We start from the raw sequence: 21527 nt of genomic DNA, 5'->3' as shown, positions 1-21527 counted from the left end.
TCCTTTCTCTAATATAAAAGCAAAATGGACTTTCAAATATCTCACTTCAGAAGGCCAACAAAACAAAAAAACAACAACAACAACAAAAAACCCCAAACAACCAACAACAAAACTCCTGTTATTCTAAGTGAGATAAGCCTGAGATGTTATTTAAGAGTATTTAGCAATCAACTACTAACTAAGTAATGTGGGAAAAATTTTTGGAGGCAATGGATATGTTTATGGCATTGATTGTGGTAATGGTCTCATGAGTATATATTTACCTGCAAATGTTTTAGATTATATACATTAAGTATATGTGGCTTTTTTGTATGTCAACAGTACTCAATAAAATGCTTTTGAAGAAACAGCAGCAATAGAAAACAAAACAAAACAAAAATGAATTTAAACCCTCCAAACAAATAAATGCAAACCAAGGCTATATTTCTGTACCAGGGTGGGAAGATTGATGAAATGCTGCCAAGCTGTGTTTAGATGCTATTAGCTCTTGAGGGTAAATCAATGGAAAATTAAGTCTACAGCTATGCCCTGACATGAAAAGCAAGCAGGTCAGAATATAACTGATTGGGATATACTTAAAATGACAAGGGAATCTGGGGAACTGGGATTTGACTTTTATAGCATCAAACTCTGGCTAAACCACAAGAAATCCAGGGATAGTCTCTTGGATGTGGGTGAGAAGCAGCTAGTTTATTAGAGGAACTTAGCCTTGATATTTATCCAAAAGAAATGAAGTCAGCATAGTATGAATATACATGCATGCCCATATTTATAGGAATGCCATTCACAATAATCAAGTTATAAAACCAGCATAGATGCCTGTCAATGAATGAATGGATACAGAAAACATGCAAAAGATGCACAATGGAGTTTTAGGCAGCCATAAAGAAGAAAGCAATTAAGTCATTTGCAGCAAAATCGATGGGACTGGAGAATATCATGTTAAGTGAGTAAGGCAAAATCAAAGTCAAAGGTCATGTGTTTTTTCCCTCATATATGGAAGAGAGAAAAAAAGAGGAGAAAAGACAGATTTTCATCTCAGAAGGGAATAGAGGTTGGGGATTGGAAGGAGGATACAGTGAAAGGAACCAGGGGGTAAACAGGAGGTAATGGGCAATAAAATTGACCAAATTATATGTTATGTGCATATACAAACATACCACAGTGAATCCTACTATTATGAATACTTGTAATGCATCAATAAAAAAAAATAAAAGAACTTAGCCCAGTCAAAATTCAGCTCCATTCCTTACAAGCTCTGTGAATTTGTATAACTTTCTTAATCTCTGAGGCTCAATTTTAAATGTTTCAAATGAGGACAAAAATATCTTTTTTATAGGGTTGCTCTGAAGATTCATGGAGCCCAGCCCAGTGCTGAAGACTCAGTAGGTACTCAGCTGTTGTGGCTCTATCCCCACATTAGCTTCTTACTCTACCAATTTTCTCTGGATACCGTTGGGTCCCCAAATACTGGGTCTTTCATTCAATGGTCCCTAGACTGGACCTTTGCAGCACTGATCTCTTGAAATTGATCACTTGACTTTTCTGACACTCATATTCTCTAAGAGGATAATTACATATAGATTTGACTTCAGACCCTCAATTTAAGAATCTTCTTTGAGGACTTAAAAATCAGCCTACTACAGTGACACAAGCACATCAATGTTTATAGCAGCTCAATTCACAATAGCTAAACAATGGACCCAACCTAGATGCCCTTCAACAGATAGATGGATAAAGAAAATGTGATATATATATATACACAGTGGAATATTAGCCTTAAAGAAGAATGAAATTATGGCATTTGCAGGTAAATGGATGGAACTAGAGAACATCATGCTAAGTGAATTAAGCCAATCCCCAAAAAACAAAGGCTGAATGTTTTCTCTGATAAGTGGATGCTGATCCATAGTTGGGGGTGGGTAAGGGAAGAGTGAAAGAACTTTGGATTGTGCAGATGGGAGTAAGGGGAGGGATGAGGCAGTGAGGATGGGAAGGACAATAGAATGAGACAGACATTATTACCCTATATACATGTATGATTACCCTACTGGTGTGACTGCATCATGCACAGCCAGAGGAATGAGAAGTTGTGCTCCATTTGTGTACAAGGTGTTAAAATGCATTCTACTGTCATGTGTAACTAATTTGAACAAATTAAAAAAAAAAGAAAGAACAAACAAACAAACAAGCAACATCAACAACAAAAAGAATGTCCTTTGAAGGATCTCCTTCTAGTCTTTCCCCACTTTGCTGGCAACCCACTTCCTTTCCCGGAAAGTATTTTACAAATCACTTCACATAACACCATCCACCCCAACTGCTTTGAAAACTATAATGGTAAGTCCCATTGGAAACTTCATCGTCTTAAGACTTAGGTGCTCAGGAGGAGTGATTGTTCCCTTAAGGTTCTGGCAATGGGCTGTGCACATAGTAGGTGACTGCAAACATTTCACCATAGTATGGAGAATACCAATGGAGCCCTTCATTGTCCTGAGAAAGCATCGTAGGGGAATTTCAAATCTGCTGCTCTTGGAAGGCTGCATGAATGGGGCTTTTCTAACACACGACACCTATTTGAAAAATTAGTTGGTTGTCCTCTTGGTTTTAAAAGAGCAGCCAAAACATTCCCAAGCCGAGCTGGGCTTCCCTATCACGTGGCCATACACTTACTCCCGATGGAGAGGATCACGACAATGAAGTCAAACACATTCCAGCCGTTGGTGAAATAGTATTGCCTCAAGGCGAACATCTTCAAGACACACTCGCCCGTGAAGACAGCCACGAAGAACTGATTGATTTTGCCGAGGATTTTGGTCTTTTCTTCGCTCTGCTCATCTGTCTCCACCATCATGGTGATCATGTTGAGGCAAATGAGGACCATAATGGCAATGTCAAAAGCTTGCCTGGTCACGACATCAAAGATGAATCCCTGGTACCTGTTCTGAGGAAACCAAAGGTGGTAGATCAGGACCTTTGTCCCCACATAAATCAAACATCGGGACGGCCTGACTTCTCCAGACATGAGTTTTAAAAGTCTGTCACCTTTGTCCCATTCACATTCCACCTCCAAACAGAAGCCACCTCCTGTTCACAGACTCACCTTTAGTTGATTCCACCTCACTGCCCTGTTCTAGTCCTCATCACCCTCCCCGATGTCCACCATCACCAGGTACCTCTTTTGTCCTCACCCACGATCTTCCCTCCCTTTGGAATGCTCTTCTAATGTCCCCTCTTGCTATCTCAATCCCAATACAGATTAAGCCATCTCTCCTAAGCTCCACTTCCTCCAGGGAGTTTTGCTTTATCACGTTACACCTGTCTCTTTGGCTTCCAGAGCCTTTGTAATCAGTCTTGAGCTAGGATTTCACATATGCCTCTCTTCTCTACCAGACAATGAGCTCTTGGAGGACAGGGGCCACGCTTACTCAAACTTGTGCTCCTGTAGTACCCCGTGCATAGCAACAGTTCAAGAACTGCTTGTAAGATTGTTGATTTGAGCTGCTCTGCTAAGTACAAAGTCAATTGCAATGGTTTGACCCACTCCTGGAAATGTTGCCTGAAGAGAACATTCTTAGGGTTTGTCAGATGTCTAAGCAAATGCAAGTGCAGGGCATGGGGTCAGGTTTCAGTCGTTTGCATTCTTGGAGGAAGGCAGAGTGGCCGGGGTAACCAGTAGATGATTTATATCCAGTTATCTTTATGATGGTTTTTAGAAAGTTCCTAGTGTGGCCCTCTCTACTTCCTGTTGGTGTTAACATTAATGCTCTGGGAGTTCTTGGCCCACTCTCACTCTCCATCCCTCCCCTTTACCCAAGTCCTTCTCCTGACCTCTGTGGTGCTCACAGTCCTCAATCAACAAAAACCATCTTCCACTCAAAGGCAGTCATCCACCCCACCCCACGTGCCCCAGGGTAGGGCTCAGGCCTGGGGTCTTCCTTGTTCCCCACGGTTCCTTCTCTTTGCTCTTCTTGTGTCTTGTAAAAGCCCTTCCTCCCTTGAAGCTCTGTCATCTAGCTGGTCCACCTTTACCTCTTCAAGACTACCACTTACCCACCTCCTGCTCCCTCTGCTCCATTCCTAAGAAATCAAGCTCTTGGCCATCCTTGCCCACTTTGGGCTATTATCCTAGGCATCTTTAACGTTCATGTAAATGACTCTTACTCTTTCTGTTCCTTGGACAATTTCTAATGATTTGGTTTTTCTTAACCTAAAACAAAATCCTCCTGAGCTTCCCACTCCAGGTCTCTCCTCACATGAACAACTGAAGTTTTTGAAACTGTCTCCCACTCACTCCAACAGAGCTTTGGCCCCCTGCCTGCCACCAAAATGGTTCTCACTAAGATCACCAATAACCTTCATAATGTTCAATGCAAGGACAGTTATTTGGCATTGCTCATGTCCCCTGCTCTGGGAAGCTCCCCTTTCTTAGTTTCCATCCATGCCTTACCCTCTTGGTTCTTGCCCTTCACATGGCTCTGTTTCAGTCTCCTTGACCAAATGAAGATATTAGCTCCATCAAGACTCAGTCCTAGACACCCTTTGCCTTTCACCCCATCCTCCCTGGGTTATCTCTTCAGCCTTGTGAATTATCTTATATGTGATTTTTTTCCTAATTATTCACCTTGGTCACAGACTCGTAATTTCCTGCGAGGGCAGGAAATTTGTCCATCTTTCTCACTGTTCTGCTCCTACTGTCTGCATAGTGCGTTGCATAAAATAAATTGGTGAATAAATGGAAGACAGAATGGACAGCTCCACCTTATGAGCTTTGATTAAATTTAATTCTATGCAGTGGGCGCTTACAGAATGGGTCCTATGTGCTGGGTTCTACGTAAGTGGCCATGAGGCAGGAGGAGAAGACCATGTCATAGTCTTGCCAGGAAGCTTCAAGGAGCTTCTAAGCAGGCTGGGGAGTGGATGGGTGGGTGGCTGGGCAGTGCTATGATGAGGCTTCTGCCTCAAGGCAGGGTGGGTTGCTGTCCTGCTTGTTTAGAGCAAAAAATCTGACCCAAGTGGGCCCAGCTCCATGAATAATGGCTGTCTGGCTCATATCTTTCCTGGGGTGAAGGGAAAATTTCTGAGTCACTAACCCTTTATTTAATCATTGAAAATGGTTAAAAAAAAAGAAAGGAAGAAAAATAAAGGCCCATTCATGGTTTCATGATTTCTAATTAAACAAAGCAGGCAATAGCATCTATAAGTGTCTAGGCATCAGGTTTGCCCTGGATATCCCAACTTTAGGGAATGCAGCAGCTTTTGGCTGACCCTGGTTTGGCCTGAGGGCAGAGATCACATCTTTGTGACTCAGTGCTCTCAGAGATGATAAAGTGGTGGGTGATTGATGATGTGATATTCTAGAAACTATTATGTCCCAATGAAGTAGAGCACATGAAACCTGCTTTTAGTGAGTTCTGTAGCAGGGAATGTTATAGAATAAAATATACTATTTGGTGGAACCCTTAGCTGTTGCTATGAGGAAACAAGGTTGAGACCCTGGGCTTTGCCGCAGGTGGGGAGTTGTGTGTGTGTGTGTGCATGTGCATGGTGGGGAGGTGCCTATTTGGTGTCAGTTTAACACTGCCATGAAACCTGGGGTGCAGAATTCCTCTGCCAAGGCTCTGCTTATCTAACCAGCTTTCCCTGTTGGGTCTCCCAAGAGAGAGAAGGAAATGAAAGCGGGGCCTGAGAAGGTGGATTCTCAGGAATGGGAATGCCTTGTTTTTCTTGGGTTTCTTTCTTGGTTCTAGACTTTAAGAAGCGTAGCTGATCAGGCTGGTTAGGGAGTGCCATGATGCTGCCTGCCATCTGGATACCAGACAGGAGTTAGGATGGGCCAACGCCTATGGGCTGTGGAGAGTTTTCATATGCAGTTGCTGCTCGAACCCTGCTCTGCTGGTTTCCCTAAGATTTCAAAATTTAAATGTTCCAGCCTTGCCTCAGCCTTGACAGTCTATGGAACAAAGGAAACAGTGTTTTTACATGCTTAGGCCATGTTATTAAGAAGAGAGCCATGTTCCTGCATTAAGGGTAGCATTGTGTTGGTGCCTCTCCCTGAAAATAGGTGGAGAATCTCAGGAACAGAGTTGGGCTCTGAGATTCCATCCCCCACCCCCATTTGCAGAGCCTCCCCTACTGGAGGAATTGGAGAGCTTTGGTTGTGGCTTAATTAAGGGAAAAGATGAGCAGCCTGGAGTCTCACTTGTGTGTTTTATTGCTTGGAACTCCAGCATCAGGTTCAGACCTTTGTATTTAGATGTCCTATCTAGGGTCCCTTTTTTGAAATGCAGCATACCCTATCCCAGGGACAAGGAGAGGAAGAGGTAGCCTGTGGGATTAATTGATAAGAGGAGAGAAGCTGGGATGTTGATTGGTTGATTGAGTAGTGTGTAAGGGAAGTGCTCCAAGCTTTCAAGATTTTGCCAAAGGTTTCCCTAGCACAGGACTCTGAGGTTCCAATGTGAATTCAGCCTGAATCTGGCCACAAAGAAAGGACTGCAGAGACTCATCCACTTGCTTCTCACTAAGTCTCAGGACTGTCTTCCTAGAGCCCTTGACTTGAGTCTCCTTGGCTGGGCTCAGTCTTTTCATCTACATCTTTTAATTTTGAGCCTCTTCTTGACCATTGGACTTCTTGACAGAGGGACACTCAGTGAACCTTTCACACTTTTACTCAGGCTCATTCAAGCCCAGTTATCTTGATTTTATGAAAGATCTGGGAGAAATTCTCTACCCCTACAGAGGTCTGAATCTTCTACCGCGCCCTATTACAATATTTCTTAGCAGAATCTAAATAGTAATAATTTTATGACCACTATTTCCAAATAAAGTGTGTCAAAAGTCATAACTTGCCAGGCATGGTGGTGCGGAGCTGTAATCCCTGCAGTTTGGGAGGCTGAGGCAGAAGGATTGAAAGTTCAAAGCCAACCTCAGCAACTTAGTGAGGCCCTAAGCAACTCAGTGAGACACTGTCTCTAATAAGATATAAAAAGGGCTGGGGATGTGGCTCAGGGGTTAAGTGCCTTTGGGTTCAGTCTCCAGTATAAAAAAAAATTTCATAACTTTAAAAAAAAATCTTGTAAATGTTTTTGAGACTTTGTGCTCACCAAATTTGGAGGCACTCATGTAAGTACCATTACTTGATTTAGAAATCTTAATGCCTTGGCCAACAAAATGAATGTCTTTTAACTTCCCAATTCCTTTAGGGAAAGACCTGTTTCTTTATTGAAGGTCCTTTGGCTTTGCCCTTGTGTGGGGAAAGGGTTAATGCGATTGTGTCGTAGGAAGTACCTGTAGTTTTCTTCATAAATGCTGTATCTAAGCTACAGAAAGGTTATGCAAAAGGACAAGAGCCAATTCCATTCACTGCAGTGGATGGCTCAGAAATTCTTTGAAGAGGTTTATCTGTAATTCCTAACGTATCAACATCTTCATTCCCAAACCTGTTCATCCACTCCCAACAGGGCTGCCCTCCTGGGGCCACCCAGAGTTTTGATATCTCCATCTTCCGGAGAGGACTGAGAAGAATTTAGGTGATATCATGTATAGTTTGGGTGCTGCTTGTATGTAATAGAGGAATAAAAGGACATGTGTCTTGAGGTCTTTAGGAAAAAAGGAATCAAAGTAGAGTCTGGTCCTAATTTTTCGTCAATCTTTAAATTTCAGAATGGGATATTTTTTTTAGTTCCTGTTGGGCCACTAGACTATGACCATGACTGTATCCTGGGGGGTGGATTTTGGCTATTTCCTCTCCAGTCTACCTATAGGCATGAGGTGGAATGTAAGATTAGTCTGGAGATCCATTACAATCTAGATCATGATGTATAACCACCCAGAGGTTTCAACTCTGGAGTCTAATCATCCTTGTTATCATTCAGCCTAATCTGTTTCCAAACCTGTGCTTGAATCCTAAAATTGCTGGGGAACTCAGTGCTTCCACGAACAGGTCTATTTGTAGCATCTTTAGGAGTTATTTTCACTCCCAAAAAACAGAGTTTCTTCTTCTAAACTTGTCATTCTTGGGGCCTAGGTACCCTCATCACCCTCATCTCTAAACACAGTCCAGATCTCCTCTACAGACAGTACTGGTCAGGCCTCTCCCAGCCCAGGCATAGGCAGTACTCATAAACACACCATGAGAGGGAAGCTGTGTGGCTCACCAGGGGCCGTGGGATGGGCTTCTGGGGCTTCTTGGAGCCCAGCTTCTTCATGGCATTGTAGTATTTCTTCTGTTCCTCTGTCATGAAGATATCCTGGCCCCCTAAGTGCAGGAGGGAGACATACTATTGTTATTAAAGTAACAGGATCCCTCTAGGAAACCAAAGTCAGAGCATTCTATATGAGAACCTTCTCCACTTCATGGTAGAAAGACATGCCCAGCCTAGAATCAAGGAGAGTCTTGCCTGGATGCCACAACCAAAGACAGAGTGGTAGGACGGAGCTCATCTTAGACTTCCTGCCTGGGTTTCTGAAGCCAAGCTTGTTTCTGTTCTCCAGAAACACAGAGATGCTGCATGGACAGGAGGTGGGGAGAGCTTGGGAACAGGACCCAAGGAGAAGATACATGCTGGTTTAATTCTGAGCCTTCATTTCGTTTCAGTCAAACTCAGAGGACTTCTAGAGTCAGTCTCTGCTGGGGGCAAGAATTTCTAAGTGCTTCTGGAGCAAAGATTGAGGACACAGGGCCTCAAGCCCTTTCTTGAGAGGAGTTGCTGAGGATAGTTCATACCTTGTCCTTGGGTTCTTGGTCTTTAAAGGACCTTGAATGGTTTTTTCCAGAGCCTCCGAGTAGCACTGCCCCTGCTGTTAGAGTGTCACATATGGTATTGATTGACTCTGTCTCCCTCCCTGAAGACTGAGTGTTAATTTTCTTTAGGGATCCTCTGGACCACCGTCATTCAATTCCTCACCTTTCAATTCCTATTATAATCTGAAAGCCCACAGCATGCCTGTGTAAATGAGTCTGCAAATGCTGAGAAATTGGGCTGATATCTATGGGATAGGAGAGGAAATATCAAAAGGCTTCTTGGGAAGAACATCTTTGGTGAGGCCAGGACAGGGGCTGGGGCAGTGAGTAGGTGAGCACTGGGTGGGGTCAGACTGAGACTTCTGGGCTAGGAGTCTGTGGTTGAAGTTCTTATCTCAATCTGATCATTGGCTTATCTCACTCTATCACATAACATGGCTAGTTCTGTTCTCTGGACCTCAGTTTCCGAATCTGGAAATAGGAGAAAGCATTGTTTGAATGCTCTCAAATTGCTGGAATGGAGTACTGATGAAGATGGGCACTGCTGACTTGCAGAGCCCCTCTGAGGCTCCTATAGCTCTCTCCTCTCTTTTCTAATACCTAGGACCCTGAGCGAGGATTTTCTGTAGGTGGGATGCCTGCCCCAGTGGATATACATTCTAAATTATAATAGTAACACTTAGTATCTAGTGCCCACTGTGTGTTCAGTTCTTAACTAGATGCTCTTTGTATATGGTTTTATTTTCTTCTCATCACACTCCTGATAAATATTAACTGCATTAAATAGGTAAGAAAACTGAGACCCAGGGAGGTATATGATATTTCCAATATCACCTATTCAGCTGGTGACTGAATCAGGAACACATATCTGGGCATATGTAATACCAAAGGCTATTCTGTGCTATGTGACTCAACCATGTGACCTCTTTTCTCTTCGGATCTCAGTTTATACAAATCTAAAATGGTGCCACATCTAACTCAGGGGTATGGAGAGTCCTTAAGGAAAGCATAGCATGAAAGCATTTTATGCCTTCAATACTCTTATATTTTACTATATTATAAATGCAACAGTTTCCTATTAATCTGAGTCAACATTCATGGAGCCAAGATCCTTCCTCCCCATCCCAAGGATGATTGGAATTCTGCCAAAATCTGGGTCTTGGCCCTTTTCAAGTTTTCCTGACTTAGTCCTCTGTGAGTCAGAGCCCCAAACAGAGCAGCAAATATTGGATCCTATTCCTTCCCTGTAGATGTTTCCCAAGGTGTCACCTATGACAGTCTCAGCACACTTGGTTCCAGCTGGGAAGACTGAGGTCATTTTGAGAAGGAGAATGGGGACCTAGGGAGGGGCATTTTTGACATGGGGTGCATTTCTTGTAGCAGCAGAAGCCCCAGGCACCAGATAGGGGTGAGGCCCACAACCAGAGGGCAAAGGTCAACTTGATGTTAAGTGCCAAAATTAGGTTCCGGGTTAGGCATAGAGGCCTATGAGTAGCGTTGACTTCAGCCATGAGGTCAGGCCAGGGGGCAGCAAGTATAAGCTTCCCAGAAACAATGGAGCTCCACATATCTTTTTTTTCTGTTGATTGAAGTTGTCAATTATGACCCCAACAAAGAGATTCAGTGTGAAGAAGCCACCAAAAATGATGAAGATGACGAAGTACAAGTACATGTACACGTTGTCCTCCCACTTGGGCTGAATGTCGACCTGTGACCAGATAAGAGGGAATAGGAGAAAGAGGTTGGGTGTCTTAGCTTAGGTTTACCCTAAAAGTCAACCTTGGGACAAGAACCTGAGAGCAGGTAATTTTCCCAGGAAGCAGGATTGAGGGAATTGGGGAGAATAAGCAGAAAGTGAAGAAAAGTTAATGAAGCAGGTGTTGTTAGGCAGACCATCATTGTGGGTAACTGATGCTCAATCCTGTTGGGGCCCCCTGAAGACTGTGTAGAACATACCTCAGAATGGAACCACCAAAGGACAGGGAAGCTGGAATATTTATTTATGACTCCCCAAGCTTATCAGTGAGGGTTGTGCCTAGGGATGTTAAATCCCCCGTCCTTGGGGGACAGGCTGCTGAGCACGGAACATGGGTCAGGGCATCACTGGGTCTGTATCTCCCAGGGCTGTACCTTTGGTAGGCCTGGCATACCAAAGCTACTTGGTTATCATTTGTTGACTATTATGGATAAATGGTGGAATGAGTGAACTCGTGGGTAAATACATGACAAATGTATAAGCAATTGTATCAAAACTTGAGTGAAAAGGGGACTGGAACACTGAAGAAAGTCTTGAAACAGAGAATCAGAAAGGCAGAATGCAAGCGAACTTGGAAGTGGGCTGAGGGAACACGGGTCAGGACATCACTGGGTCTGTCCACTAGCATCTCCCCCACCTCCCAATGCACCTGAGATTCTGTCTTATTCCTTCAATGTCCCTTTTTTCTAGCCATTGCCCTGGTTCCTATTCCTGTCTAGGAGTGGCCTCCCATATACCATCCTTCAGAGATTACCTGGTGCTCTCCTGGTGAGCGCAAGAAGAGTATGAGAGGCCTGGGAGTGTACATGGGAGGGGAATGGGCTAGGTGGGCTTAAACACAACCCAGAAGGCCAGCTGGACACTACTGCAGGGAGGGACAGTGCGAGGCTGATGGATGACCACACCTCTTCTGACACCAATGCCATTTTCGTTTCATTTCAATTACAGACCGACATGGACACGATGCTCAGAGGGGAAGGCTGTAGATACAATGAATTGATGAGACTCACCTCTCGGGAATCAACAGCCGCATACATGATGTCCATCCAGCCTTTAAAAGTTGCCTGGAAACAAGGAGCAGAGGCCACTCAGTGCCTGCCAATCTATCTGCACTGGACCCCTGCCAGGCCATGGTGGCCCAGTGAAAGAGCAGGATGCTTAGGAGGCTTGAGGAAGAAAGGGGTTGGGCAGAAAGTGAGAAAGGAAAGAGTCCTTTGGGTGACTCGACCAATCTTATAAGATGATTTAAAGTAATCCACATGTGGCTATTTCAGAATAGAGTGGCATCAAAGACATGGAACCTTCTAGAGTTTGGCATGATTGGCTATCTGGATGCTGTAGTACCATCTGCTGAGACTGCTCTGTGCTCTGGATCAGGCTACCTGTCTTGGGGCTGCCATTTTCTCAATCACTTTCCCACCAATGCACATGACATAAGAATGGGATATAGCCACCTCTGGAATATCCGGAAGTTGGGAGTAGAAGACCTCCACATTTTTGTCTCCAGTTTTATTGTTCTTGAGATCTTGAAATTTGGCATGCCTTTTAACATATGCTGGTCATGAAAGACATCTCAGGTCTTGCACTCCTAGGCCTTTTATAGCGTTAGATGGACTATTCCTATTCATGTATTTGTCTGTTTTTCTCATATAGCCTTGGTGCCTGAAACCAGTTCTGACTGTATCTCCCAGGGCTGTATCTTTGGTAGGCCTGGCATACCAAAGCTACTTGGTTATCATTTGTTGACTATTATGAATAAATGGTGGAATGGGTGAACTCGTGGGTAAATACATGACAAATGTATAAGCAATTGTGTCAAAACTTGAGTGAAAAGGGGACTGAATAAATAAGTGGATGAAAGCGAGGGATGAAGGAATAAATAGAAAGAAAGCATGAATGTGTTTGACTGTCATTATAACAACATCATATATTATAGTAAGAAACTTAATTAGACATGATTTATTACCATCCAGGAGATGATATAAAGTAGAAGACTGAGCACGTGGCTATACAATGGTCATTTTGTATAGGCAGTGTGTTCTAAGTAATCCCTTGTAATCTAAGTAATTCCCTTTATTCTATGCTCTTAACCTAGACTTGTCTAACTGCACCACTGTAAGATGGCACTCATTGGTAATGTCTTCTAGCTTAACGGGTATCATTTGTGTAGTCTATAGGAATGAAGAATGACCTCAGCCCACACTTAGTGATATCCCTAGCAATATCTCTATATAGCATCTTCTGGAAGATTCCAGACTTTCTTCTCTTGTTGGGCATCCAAAGAAAGACAAATGGTTGATCTCATAGTTGACTCACCACCTGAAGAAGTGCGAGGTAACCCATTGCAACATTGTCAAAGTTGACTTTCACGTTGACCCAGAAAAAGTTGTCACTGTTGTTTTGATTCTGACAATCAGAAATGTTATTCACAATTGACCAATGCACAAGAGAAAAGTCTTTGTTGGTATTGTTGATGCACCTCCAAAACTTCCCTGCGAAGAGGTTCACGCCCATGATGCTGAAGATGAGCCAGAAGATGAGGCAGACGAGGAGGACATTCATAATGGATGGGATGGCGCCCACCAAGGCATCGACCACCACCTGGTGGGAAATAGAAAAGGACCTGGGACACTGCAAATGCCCCTCCCTACTGGGTCCCATTTCCTTCTATACTCATTCAAGCTACTTCATGAGCCAGTGGCCTTTGGAAACAGCAAGAGAAGTGTGTTAATTAGTGCAATAATTCACACTCAGAAGATTAAGAGACATTGGGCAGCTGAAGATGGGTTTAGATCTTGTTCCCCTAACCTCACTGGAGGAAGGTGTCAGTATCTTTCCTTAGGACTGAGAATATGGATCATTTTATAAGCATAAGCATACTCATTTAGAGGTACAAGTATATGTGTTGTATTCATATATGCAGGCTTTTCAAACCTTACTTTATTATCCTCAATTTCTGCATTTTAGAGAATTCGTACAAACATCAGTGAAACTAAATCTATACTCACCAACTCACTCATTTGAAAATCAGCAAACAAGAAACTGGGTACAAGCTGGGCACAGTGGTGCATGCCTGTAACCCCAATGGCTCGGGAGGCCGAGGTAGGAGGATTGTGAGTTCAAAGCCAGTCTCAGCAAAAACAAGGCCCTAAGCAACTCAGTGAGACCCTGTCTCTAAATAAAATACAAAATAGGGCTGGTGATGTGGCTCAGTGGTCAAGTGTCTCTGAGTTCAATCCCTGGTACAAAAAAAAAAAAAAAAAAGGAATCTGGGTACAAAAAATTAAAATAAAATTCAAACTATTTCAATCTGTAGTTCCTAGTATTTGTAAAGATATAAATTACTTTTAAAAATCCCAAGTTAATTTTTGAGCCAATGGTGGAGAAAGGGCAAGGTGGAGGCTGATAATAATAGATAGGAGAAGGGTGGATGGAAGGGAGTAATTCACAGGACGTGGAGACTGTGTTAGGTTGGAGAGAAGGTGCGTTCCAGTGCGTGGTGGTTGAGCTGCTGAATTGAAGATGTCACTCTATTTAATTGGACCACCAGAGAAAAGACTCATTCATCAGGGAAAGGTGGAGAGCTTGGGACGTTCTAGAGATGTTGTCAATAAGAACAAGAGGCAGAGTTGGGAGACTGAGATATTAGATGCTGTGGAGCCTTGAGACAAGATCACTTCACAACGGGAGTGAATCCTGGTGGGTGTGATATCTATGAATGAGAAGGAAAGAGGGTCTCACACAGGGTCTTGGGGAAGACCTGGAGAGTTGGGACATGCAGTATCACCAAAGTGGGAGCAGGAAGGGAAGATGCAGAACTGACCTTTGGAGGTGGGGGTCAGTGGTATGAAGGCATGGGTAAGGGTTACCAAGTAAAAGTTTATAAGAGAAGTTCTGAGATAGGTCTTACCCGCATGCCTTCGAAACGCGACAGAGCCCGCAGTGGTCGCAGGGCACGGAGGGTTCGAAGGGCTTTGATGGATTCCATATCAGAATATTCCAGGATCTTCGCTATGAGGCTCGTCAGTGAGATCTGAGTGCAGGCAGAGAGCAAAAGCATCACACTAGGGTTCCAAGAGGGCAACCTGGTGGAAGAAGACAGGAAATCTCTGCCCAGCCTCCCATTTCCTGCTCTGTCTAAGCCACTGTCCTGGCTCCGACCTTATTCTGTATAGCAGTGAGAGGTAGAGAAAGAGCCCAGTCCCTCCTCATTTAGAGAAAATTTTACTCCTTACTTACTTGGACCTGTGAATAACAAAAACACATTCTCCCACATTGCTACACGGGTGGTCAAACTTTGTCTCCTTTCTAGTGTCAGGTAGACCCCCAAACCTTGAAATTTTGATTGACTTTCAGGGATTTGGAGAGATGATGCCCTTTCATGGTGGCAATGCTTATAGTTTATTTTGAGGGATATAAAATGAGTCTTAATTGTATTTGCTCAGAAAAATGCACTGGAAAGAGTCCTGTTCTGGGTGGGATCCAGGTCCCTCTTTTCCTTTTCTTTTCTTTAGTGGTAGTATGGGTCTTGAACTCAGGGCCTTGTACATGCTAGGCAAGCACTTTATCGACCGAGCTATATATATCCCCAGCCCACCTCAAGGTCCCTCTTGATCCCCAATTTTTTGTGACCTGCTAGTCCAGGATACTTTTGCCCTTTGTAAAATGAGGACGACAGACTAAAAGAATCCTACAGTACTTACAGCTCTGCAGTTCTCAACAAGAACGAATGGCAGGGGGTCTAGCTTCAATAGATGTCTGGGATATAATGACTGAGTTGTGAACCCCTGTTGGTCGGTCAGCTATAAGGTTTTTTTTTTTTAATGATAACCCAAGGACTTCAAAAGACACAAACTGACATGGAAAAATGGTTACCCCTTCTAGGAATTTTGAAGGTGCTAGGGAGATACTCTGTGTACAGGCTCAAGCCTGCAGGGGGATGTGACCTAATCCTGTGCTTATTCTGGTAGCCAGGTAGGGTTGTACACAATAATTTTAGAAAGCAAAGGGTTTGCGCTTGGGTTCTTGAGCCTTAAATAATACCCATTCTATGAATAGGTGGCTCATTTCACTAGGACAAAGAACTGGAATGGAAAGGGCCTCTTGTTTCATTTCAGAAACATCCAGACACTACCAGGTAGCACCCAGCTGCCTGGCTGGTTGAGAGAGATGGGAGGTTTGAGGCCAGTTCCATGTTAGTCCTAGTGAGTCTTTTGCTCATCTTTCTGGGAAGCCTGGATCATGTTGAACATTTACAGCTGGGGCACACAGGGGCTGCCACCTCTCCTGCAAATCCCACCCACTCATCCCAGCTCTCTTCCCACTGCTCAGGCCACTAGCCTCCCAACTGGTCTCTAAGCCCCAGTATTTTATCCATCTCATTCATACTCTATTGCCAATCTGATTATGATCACATCTCTCCTATAGGCTCGACCTTTATTGGTCCTTTATCACCCTTAGGGAAAGTTTCTGTCTCCTTAGCCTATGTTACATTACTACAACCTACTCTTCTAGTCATATTTCACTGATATATCCTACCCAAATCAAATTGTTCCCCCAACCACCTTTGTGTCTGTGCCTTTGTTCAAAAGCATCCTTTAGCTAGGATGGGCCTTGTCCAGTAACTCTGTACCTCTCTGCTCTTGCTCATGTGCATGCCTCATATATAATGCCATCTCCTGTATGAAACCTTCACAGCCGCCTCACCTCCTGAGTGAAAGAAAGTTCATGTTCCTGTATCCTGAAGACACTAACTGTCCCCAACAGTGTCCACCACATCCCCATCTTAATACACTAATTTCCTTATGTGTGTCTTAATCTGTTGAAAGACTAAAGCGTAAACTCCTGGAGGTGGGGAGTATTTATCTCTTGCTTTTATTCCTCTATGAGCACTTTGTATAACAATCTTGTATTTGGTAGATTTGAATAAACACTTGATAAATAGATGAAAAGGTCGAAGTATGTTGGGATGGATGAAAGGAATAAAAGAAGAAAGGAAGAACATCTGAATGGAAAGCCGAAAGGCAACTGGATAGAAAGATGGATTAAAGATTACAAAGACAGATAGATTTGGTAGTCAAATGGAAAGATGGAAGGTAGAAATCAAAGGAGAAAGGAAAAAGTATGGAAGCAGAGAAGAGTAGAAGAATGGATGGCTGAAGAATGGATGTAAAATGACTGATGGATGAGTGGAAAGATGCAGAGTTAGAGAGAATGGATGAATGGGAGAAATCAGTGGATGATATGAAGGTTGATTGTGTAGATAGAATAAAGGAGATAAATGGACATGAGTGGATGACTATGGATGGATGGAAGGAAGGAAGGGGAAGAGATGAACGAACAGTGAAACACAGGAAGGACAGTTGGATGGATTGAAGAATAGAAAGGTGGAAGAATGAATGGGCGGAATGAATGGGTAGAAGAATGAATGGATGCTTGGGTGAAAGATGCATGAATAGGTGAATAGAAAGCTAGATGACTGGATATTTGGATAGAAGGGTGAACCAAAAGAGAGAAAGATATAAGGGTTGAGGATCAATGGATGAATGGATAGAAGAAAAGAAGAATGGGAATGGATAGCTAGCAGGAAAAGACTGGTGGAGAAGGATACATGGAGGAAATAAAGATAAATCAATGTTTTGGAGGAGGGAATAAAAAAGGGTGAATATTTGATAGATGAAAGGAGGAATGTAAGGGAGGAAGGGCAGATGGTTAAAAGAAAGGTTCTGTAGGAAGATGGATGGAATTAGGGGGTGACCATTTAAGGTGATTAGGAATGAAACTAGTGAGATCTACATAGGTAAGAGTTACTACACCCCTAAAAGGGTGGGGTCAGAATAAACATTTTCCTTTCATGTATGAATAACTATTTTATATGCACAAATTAGCACCCATGACTCAGATTTTTGCAGCTAGTCCCTGTAGTGCAGGAGCCAGATGATGCTAGCACACTGGCATCAGGAAAGAAGAGAGAAGAGAGTCGTATGCGCTGGCCTGCTGTGGAGGACCTGCCAACATGGGAGGCTGGACAGAATGTTCTGTACTGAACTCCATCCAGTTTTAGGAGGCAAGCACCAAATACAGACACATTTCCTGACACCTCCAATGTGTAGACCTTGATGCTGGTGTCTGCTGGTTGGGGGAGGCTGAGATAAATAGCACTATGCCTCACCCTGCTTACAGGAACCCTCAGCTATGTGGCAAAGCCAAGAGTGGAGAGAGGGTAGGGGGAGGGAGGGAGGGAAGGAGGGAGGGTGAGAGAGAGATAGGGAAAAATGTATTGGTTAAGATACAGGAGAGGTGACTCCAAGGAACCACAAGTCTAATGTATGTGTGGGAAGCACATGGTAAATTCCCTAATGCAGAGGTTAGAGGTGACAGGTTACTGGGAATCTGAACACCTGAGCTCTGGATCATCACCTCTCCAAAGGGACCCTCTTTCCTTTCCAATGGGAGGAGCCAATGGTATCAACTCAGTGGTTTCCAATCATAGTGGCCCTTTGGAAATGCCCAGAAGATTTTACATAATACTGATACCTGGACCCCACCCCAAATTAGAAAGATCAGAATCTCTGGAGTAGTAGTGTATGGCTACTGTATTTTTAAGAGTTCCCCAGGTGATTCAAAAGTAGCTAGGGATGGAGACCATGGAGCTAGCAGGCAGGCAGATTCTCTGTGCTCCCTAGGGTCCAGAGCCCTGGCAGTGGATGCAGGGTCTTAAGACCCTGGATAGCCCCTGAGTCATCTTGCTTTGGATATAAAAATGCAGAGGACTCTGGTAGTCTTTCTGGTTGGAGGTCTAAGAACTGAGGGCTCACTGGAGGGTCACCTTTGTGTTGGAGCTTACCACTCACAGGTATTCTCAGACTCAATTCGGTATTTAAAGATTTTCTTTGGGATTCCTCTGCACTAGCTGTCGTCATTAGTCAGAGGTGAGAACCCCAAGCCCCACATGTTCCCACTGAGCCACTCACATTCACAATGAGGAAGTCCAGCCAGCACCAGGCGTTGGTGAAGTACTTCTTGAAGCCATAGGCCACCCACTTAAGCAGCATCTCAAACACAAAGATAAAGGTGAACACCCTGTCAGAGTATTCCAGCAAAGCCTTCACCTTGGGCTTCTGGTCCAGGTAATAATCTTCAAAGGCCTGGAGGGAAAGGAAGAGAGGGACAGACTGCACAGGGGCCCAGGCAGACAGGGAAGGACCCTGCCAGCCCTACTCACAGTCCCTGGGAGCAGTATAATTTTCTTGCCTCTGTTCCTGGGAGGGGAGGTGGAGACTGGAGGAGGCATTGTGAGATATAAACCAAGACTTCCTCAGCCAACAGGGACATGAAGCCCTGCTGATGCTTTGCAGGGTTGTTGAATGCAAGTGAGAAAGGAAACCTTCTCGAATAGGATTTTGGAAGCAAACCAAAGGGATGCTAACAGTGACTTGGTTTAAAAATAAAAGCATCAAAGGATGTTCGCAGGCAGTTCACAAAAAAAAAAAAAAATGAGAGTAAGAAATGCCAACAAACTTCTGAAAAAAAAAAGCGTTTTATCTCACTGGTAATCAAGGAAATGGAAATTAAAAGAAGATGCCATATTGTTCTTTTATCAGACTGGTGGAGATCAAAAAGAATGGAGGGGAGACCCCAGCACTGGTGTGTGACTGGTGGAAAGGAAAACAAAAATAGTTTTGGGGAAGCCAAATTGGAAACATGACTCCAAGGTTTTAGAAACCCAGTAATTCTGCCTTCAAGGACTTGTCCTAAGGGCACAAATGCCATTAGGACCCTCTTTATGAGCCAGCACCCCACTCACCAGCACTGGGAGTGACTTTGTTGGGCCCACCTTGGGGACTACTTTGCTGATTAGATATCTCTTCTCTACCCAGGGCAGCCAATGAGGATTGACATGTGGGTTTATCAGGTCATCCCCTTTGTTTCAAGGGCACGGCTTCCTGTGGGAAATTCATGGCTGAATTTCAATTTCTCTTGGCTTCTTTCTTTGCTCATTTACTCCCCTCATGGACTTTATCTGAGAGTACCCCAATAAACTGCCAGCACAGGAAAATTGCTTGGGGTTCTGAATCTAGGACCCAACCTGACAGGCAATCATTGATATCTCCAAGGTGGTGCATATGGCTACGTGATGCTTATTAGAAGTAAACACAGGGGTTGGTTGAATAAATATGGCACATTTCTCTAATAGAATATGTTGTAGTCGTTAAGTGAGATAGTATGAGAATAATTCCTAAGAAAATTTCCTGGGAAATCACAGACTCACAGATGTGATTTTAATTTTATAATATGTATTATGTATTCTGTGCATAAGAGAGATGGGAAGGAGATATACCAAAATGTTTTCAAAGTAAGCTTCACTTTGAGTGATAGGAGCATGGGTAATTTTTTCTTTTTGACTTTTGCTATAATTTCCAACTTGGTTTCTCTCTCTCTCTCTCTCTCTCTCTCTCTTTTGCATTTTACTTTGTCAGATGAAAACTCATGTTATATTTTAAAAAGTACTCCAAGTAAAAGCATAAAGACTAAATTTGGTGCAAGCCTGTTTGGCCCCATGGGGAAGGAGATGGGGAGTGAAGGGAAGCTGCTGGGGTGGGGTGGGCTGGGGCAGAGCAGCTGTTGCAGGATCTGAGTCCCTGCTGGAAATGGGGAGGGTGACAGCTGGGGTATGAGGAAGAGCAAGGGAGAATGGAGAAAAATGGAGAGAAATCAGCATTATCATTTTATCCAGGAGATCAGAAGGGAGAGAAGGGAAGGTGTGGAGAAAGCCCTGTCTCACCTCCTTCAGCTCCTGCAATGTGGCCTCAGCATGCTTGCAGCCCAAGTGGACAGTTGGCATCCTGTCCCATTGCAATGGCACTTTCAGAAACTGCCACCTTCTGCAATTGCCATGACAGCAGGCCAGTCCTCTTACCAACACTCTCCCCACTTGGCTTTGTGCCATCCCTGCTGGGTCCTCCTCCACCTCTTAGGGTGGAGCCTCGTCCCTGCCGCTGCTCTATCCCAACGTTGAAACCACACTGAGCAGCTCAGATGCCCTACATGGGAAGTCTGGCATTGAAGTCCAGTGCTCAGATATTCAGTAGATTATTTTCAGGGCATCAATGATAGAGGAGGAACAAGACAAGTGAAAATGCTTCGAGCTGTGGAATCAAGAGAGTGGGTCTCTAGTCCCAGACCTTGAACTAGTTATCTGGGTCTCCATGTAGTTTCCTTCATGTATTTGGGCTTCAACTTCCTCACCTATAAAATATGTACAACTGGGGATGACCAGTCCCTTCCGGTGTTTTTATCATCTATCTTGTTCTGTTGAGATGAGCACTAGAGATTGAACCCTGAGAGAGAAAGGATCCTCCTTCTTGTCTGACAAAGTCTGGCATTCAGTCCAGGGCTTCAGGAGTGTCTTGAACTCTGAGCTTTTATCCCTGAGGCCTTGCGGGTCAGTATGCAATGGTTCATGGATGATAGTATCAGCCTCATCTGAGAGCGTGTTGTAAATACAGGCTCTCAGGCCCTGCCACCAATCTTCCAAAGCAGAACCTGCATTCTAGCTAGCTTCCCAGGTGATTCAGTTTTGAGAAGCACTGCCATAGCAATTTCCAGTTTTGAGGGATGAATAGTAGCATTTGCAAGTGGTTTGATAAGATAAGAAGGATGGTCTCTGTAGGTCTTCAGGGAAAGCCAATATATTTGGGGAGGTCAGAGGGAAGGAAATCAGGGATATGGGACTCAGTTGAGGGCAAAATTAGGTTTTGTTACTGCCAAGTTGGGTGAGCTTGGAAAAGTCCCCCAAACCTTTGTTTCTCCATCCATAAAGTGTGTGTGTGTGTGTGTGTGTGTGTGTGTGTGTGTGTGTTTATGTGTATGTGGTAGGGAGCATGCGCTCACTGTTAACAATGTAATTTTGTAGCAGCCAGGCTGAGCAGGCCATGTTGTTGACCATCTAGAACCTTCCATCCCCTGCTGTTAAGAGGAACATTGACCTACAACTCTCCTTCTCCAGCTTCAGGCTGAGAACTT

The 21527-nt window shown here is 43.9% G+C and overlaps 1 protein-coding gene across 1 annotated transcript in view; it reads right to left on the bottom strand.

The window, feature by feature from the left end:
- The window catches only part of SCN10A (sodium voltage-gated channel alpha subunit 10), a gene marked incomplete at both ends in the record, with an annotated part of 91724 nt that overhangs the window by 2585 nt on the left and 67612 nt on the right, over nucleotides 1-21527 (bottom strand). Inside the window, 7 exons of the mRNA XM_081283225.1 lie at nucleotides 2668-2944; nucleotides 8160-8260; nucleotides 10313-10454; nucleotides 11513-11566; nucleotides 12819-13103; nucleotides 14413-14535; nucleotides 18476-18649. Coding sequence (XP_081139351.1) covers nucleotides 2668-2944; nucleotides 8160-8260; nucleotides 10313-10454; nucleotides 11513-11566; nucleotides 12819-13103; nucleotides 14413-14535; nucleotides 18476-18649 — 1156 coding nt within the window. The remainder of the gene's footprint in view (nucleotides 1-2667; nucleotides 2945-8159; nucleotides 8261-10312; nucleotides 10455-11512; nucleotides 11567-12818; nucleotides 13104-14412; nucleotides 14536-18475; nucleotides 18650-21527) is intronic.

This window comes from Spermophilus citellus, assembly GCF_964194105.1.
Source record: "Spermophilus citellus genome assembly, chromosome: 3".
Classification (NCBI taxonomy): Eukaryota; Metazoa; Chordata; class Mammalia; order Rodentia; family Sciuridae; genus Spermophilus; species Spermophilus citellus.
The sequence above is the reverse complement of the archived record's forward strand: the minus strand, read 5'-3'. Positions and strand labels throughout refer to the sequence as shown.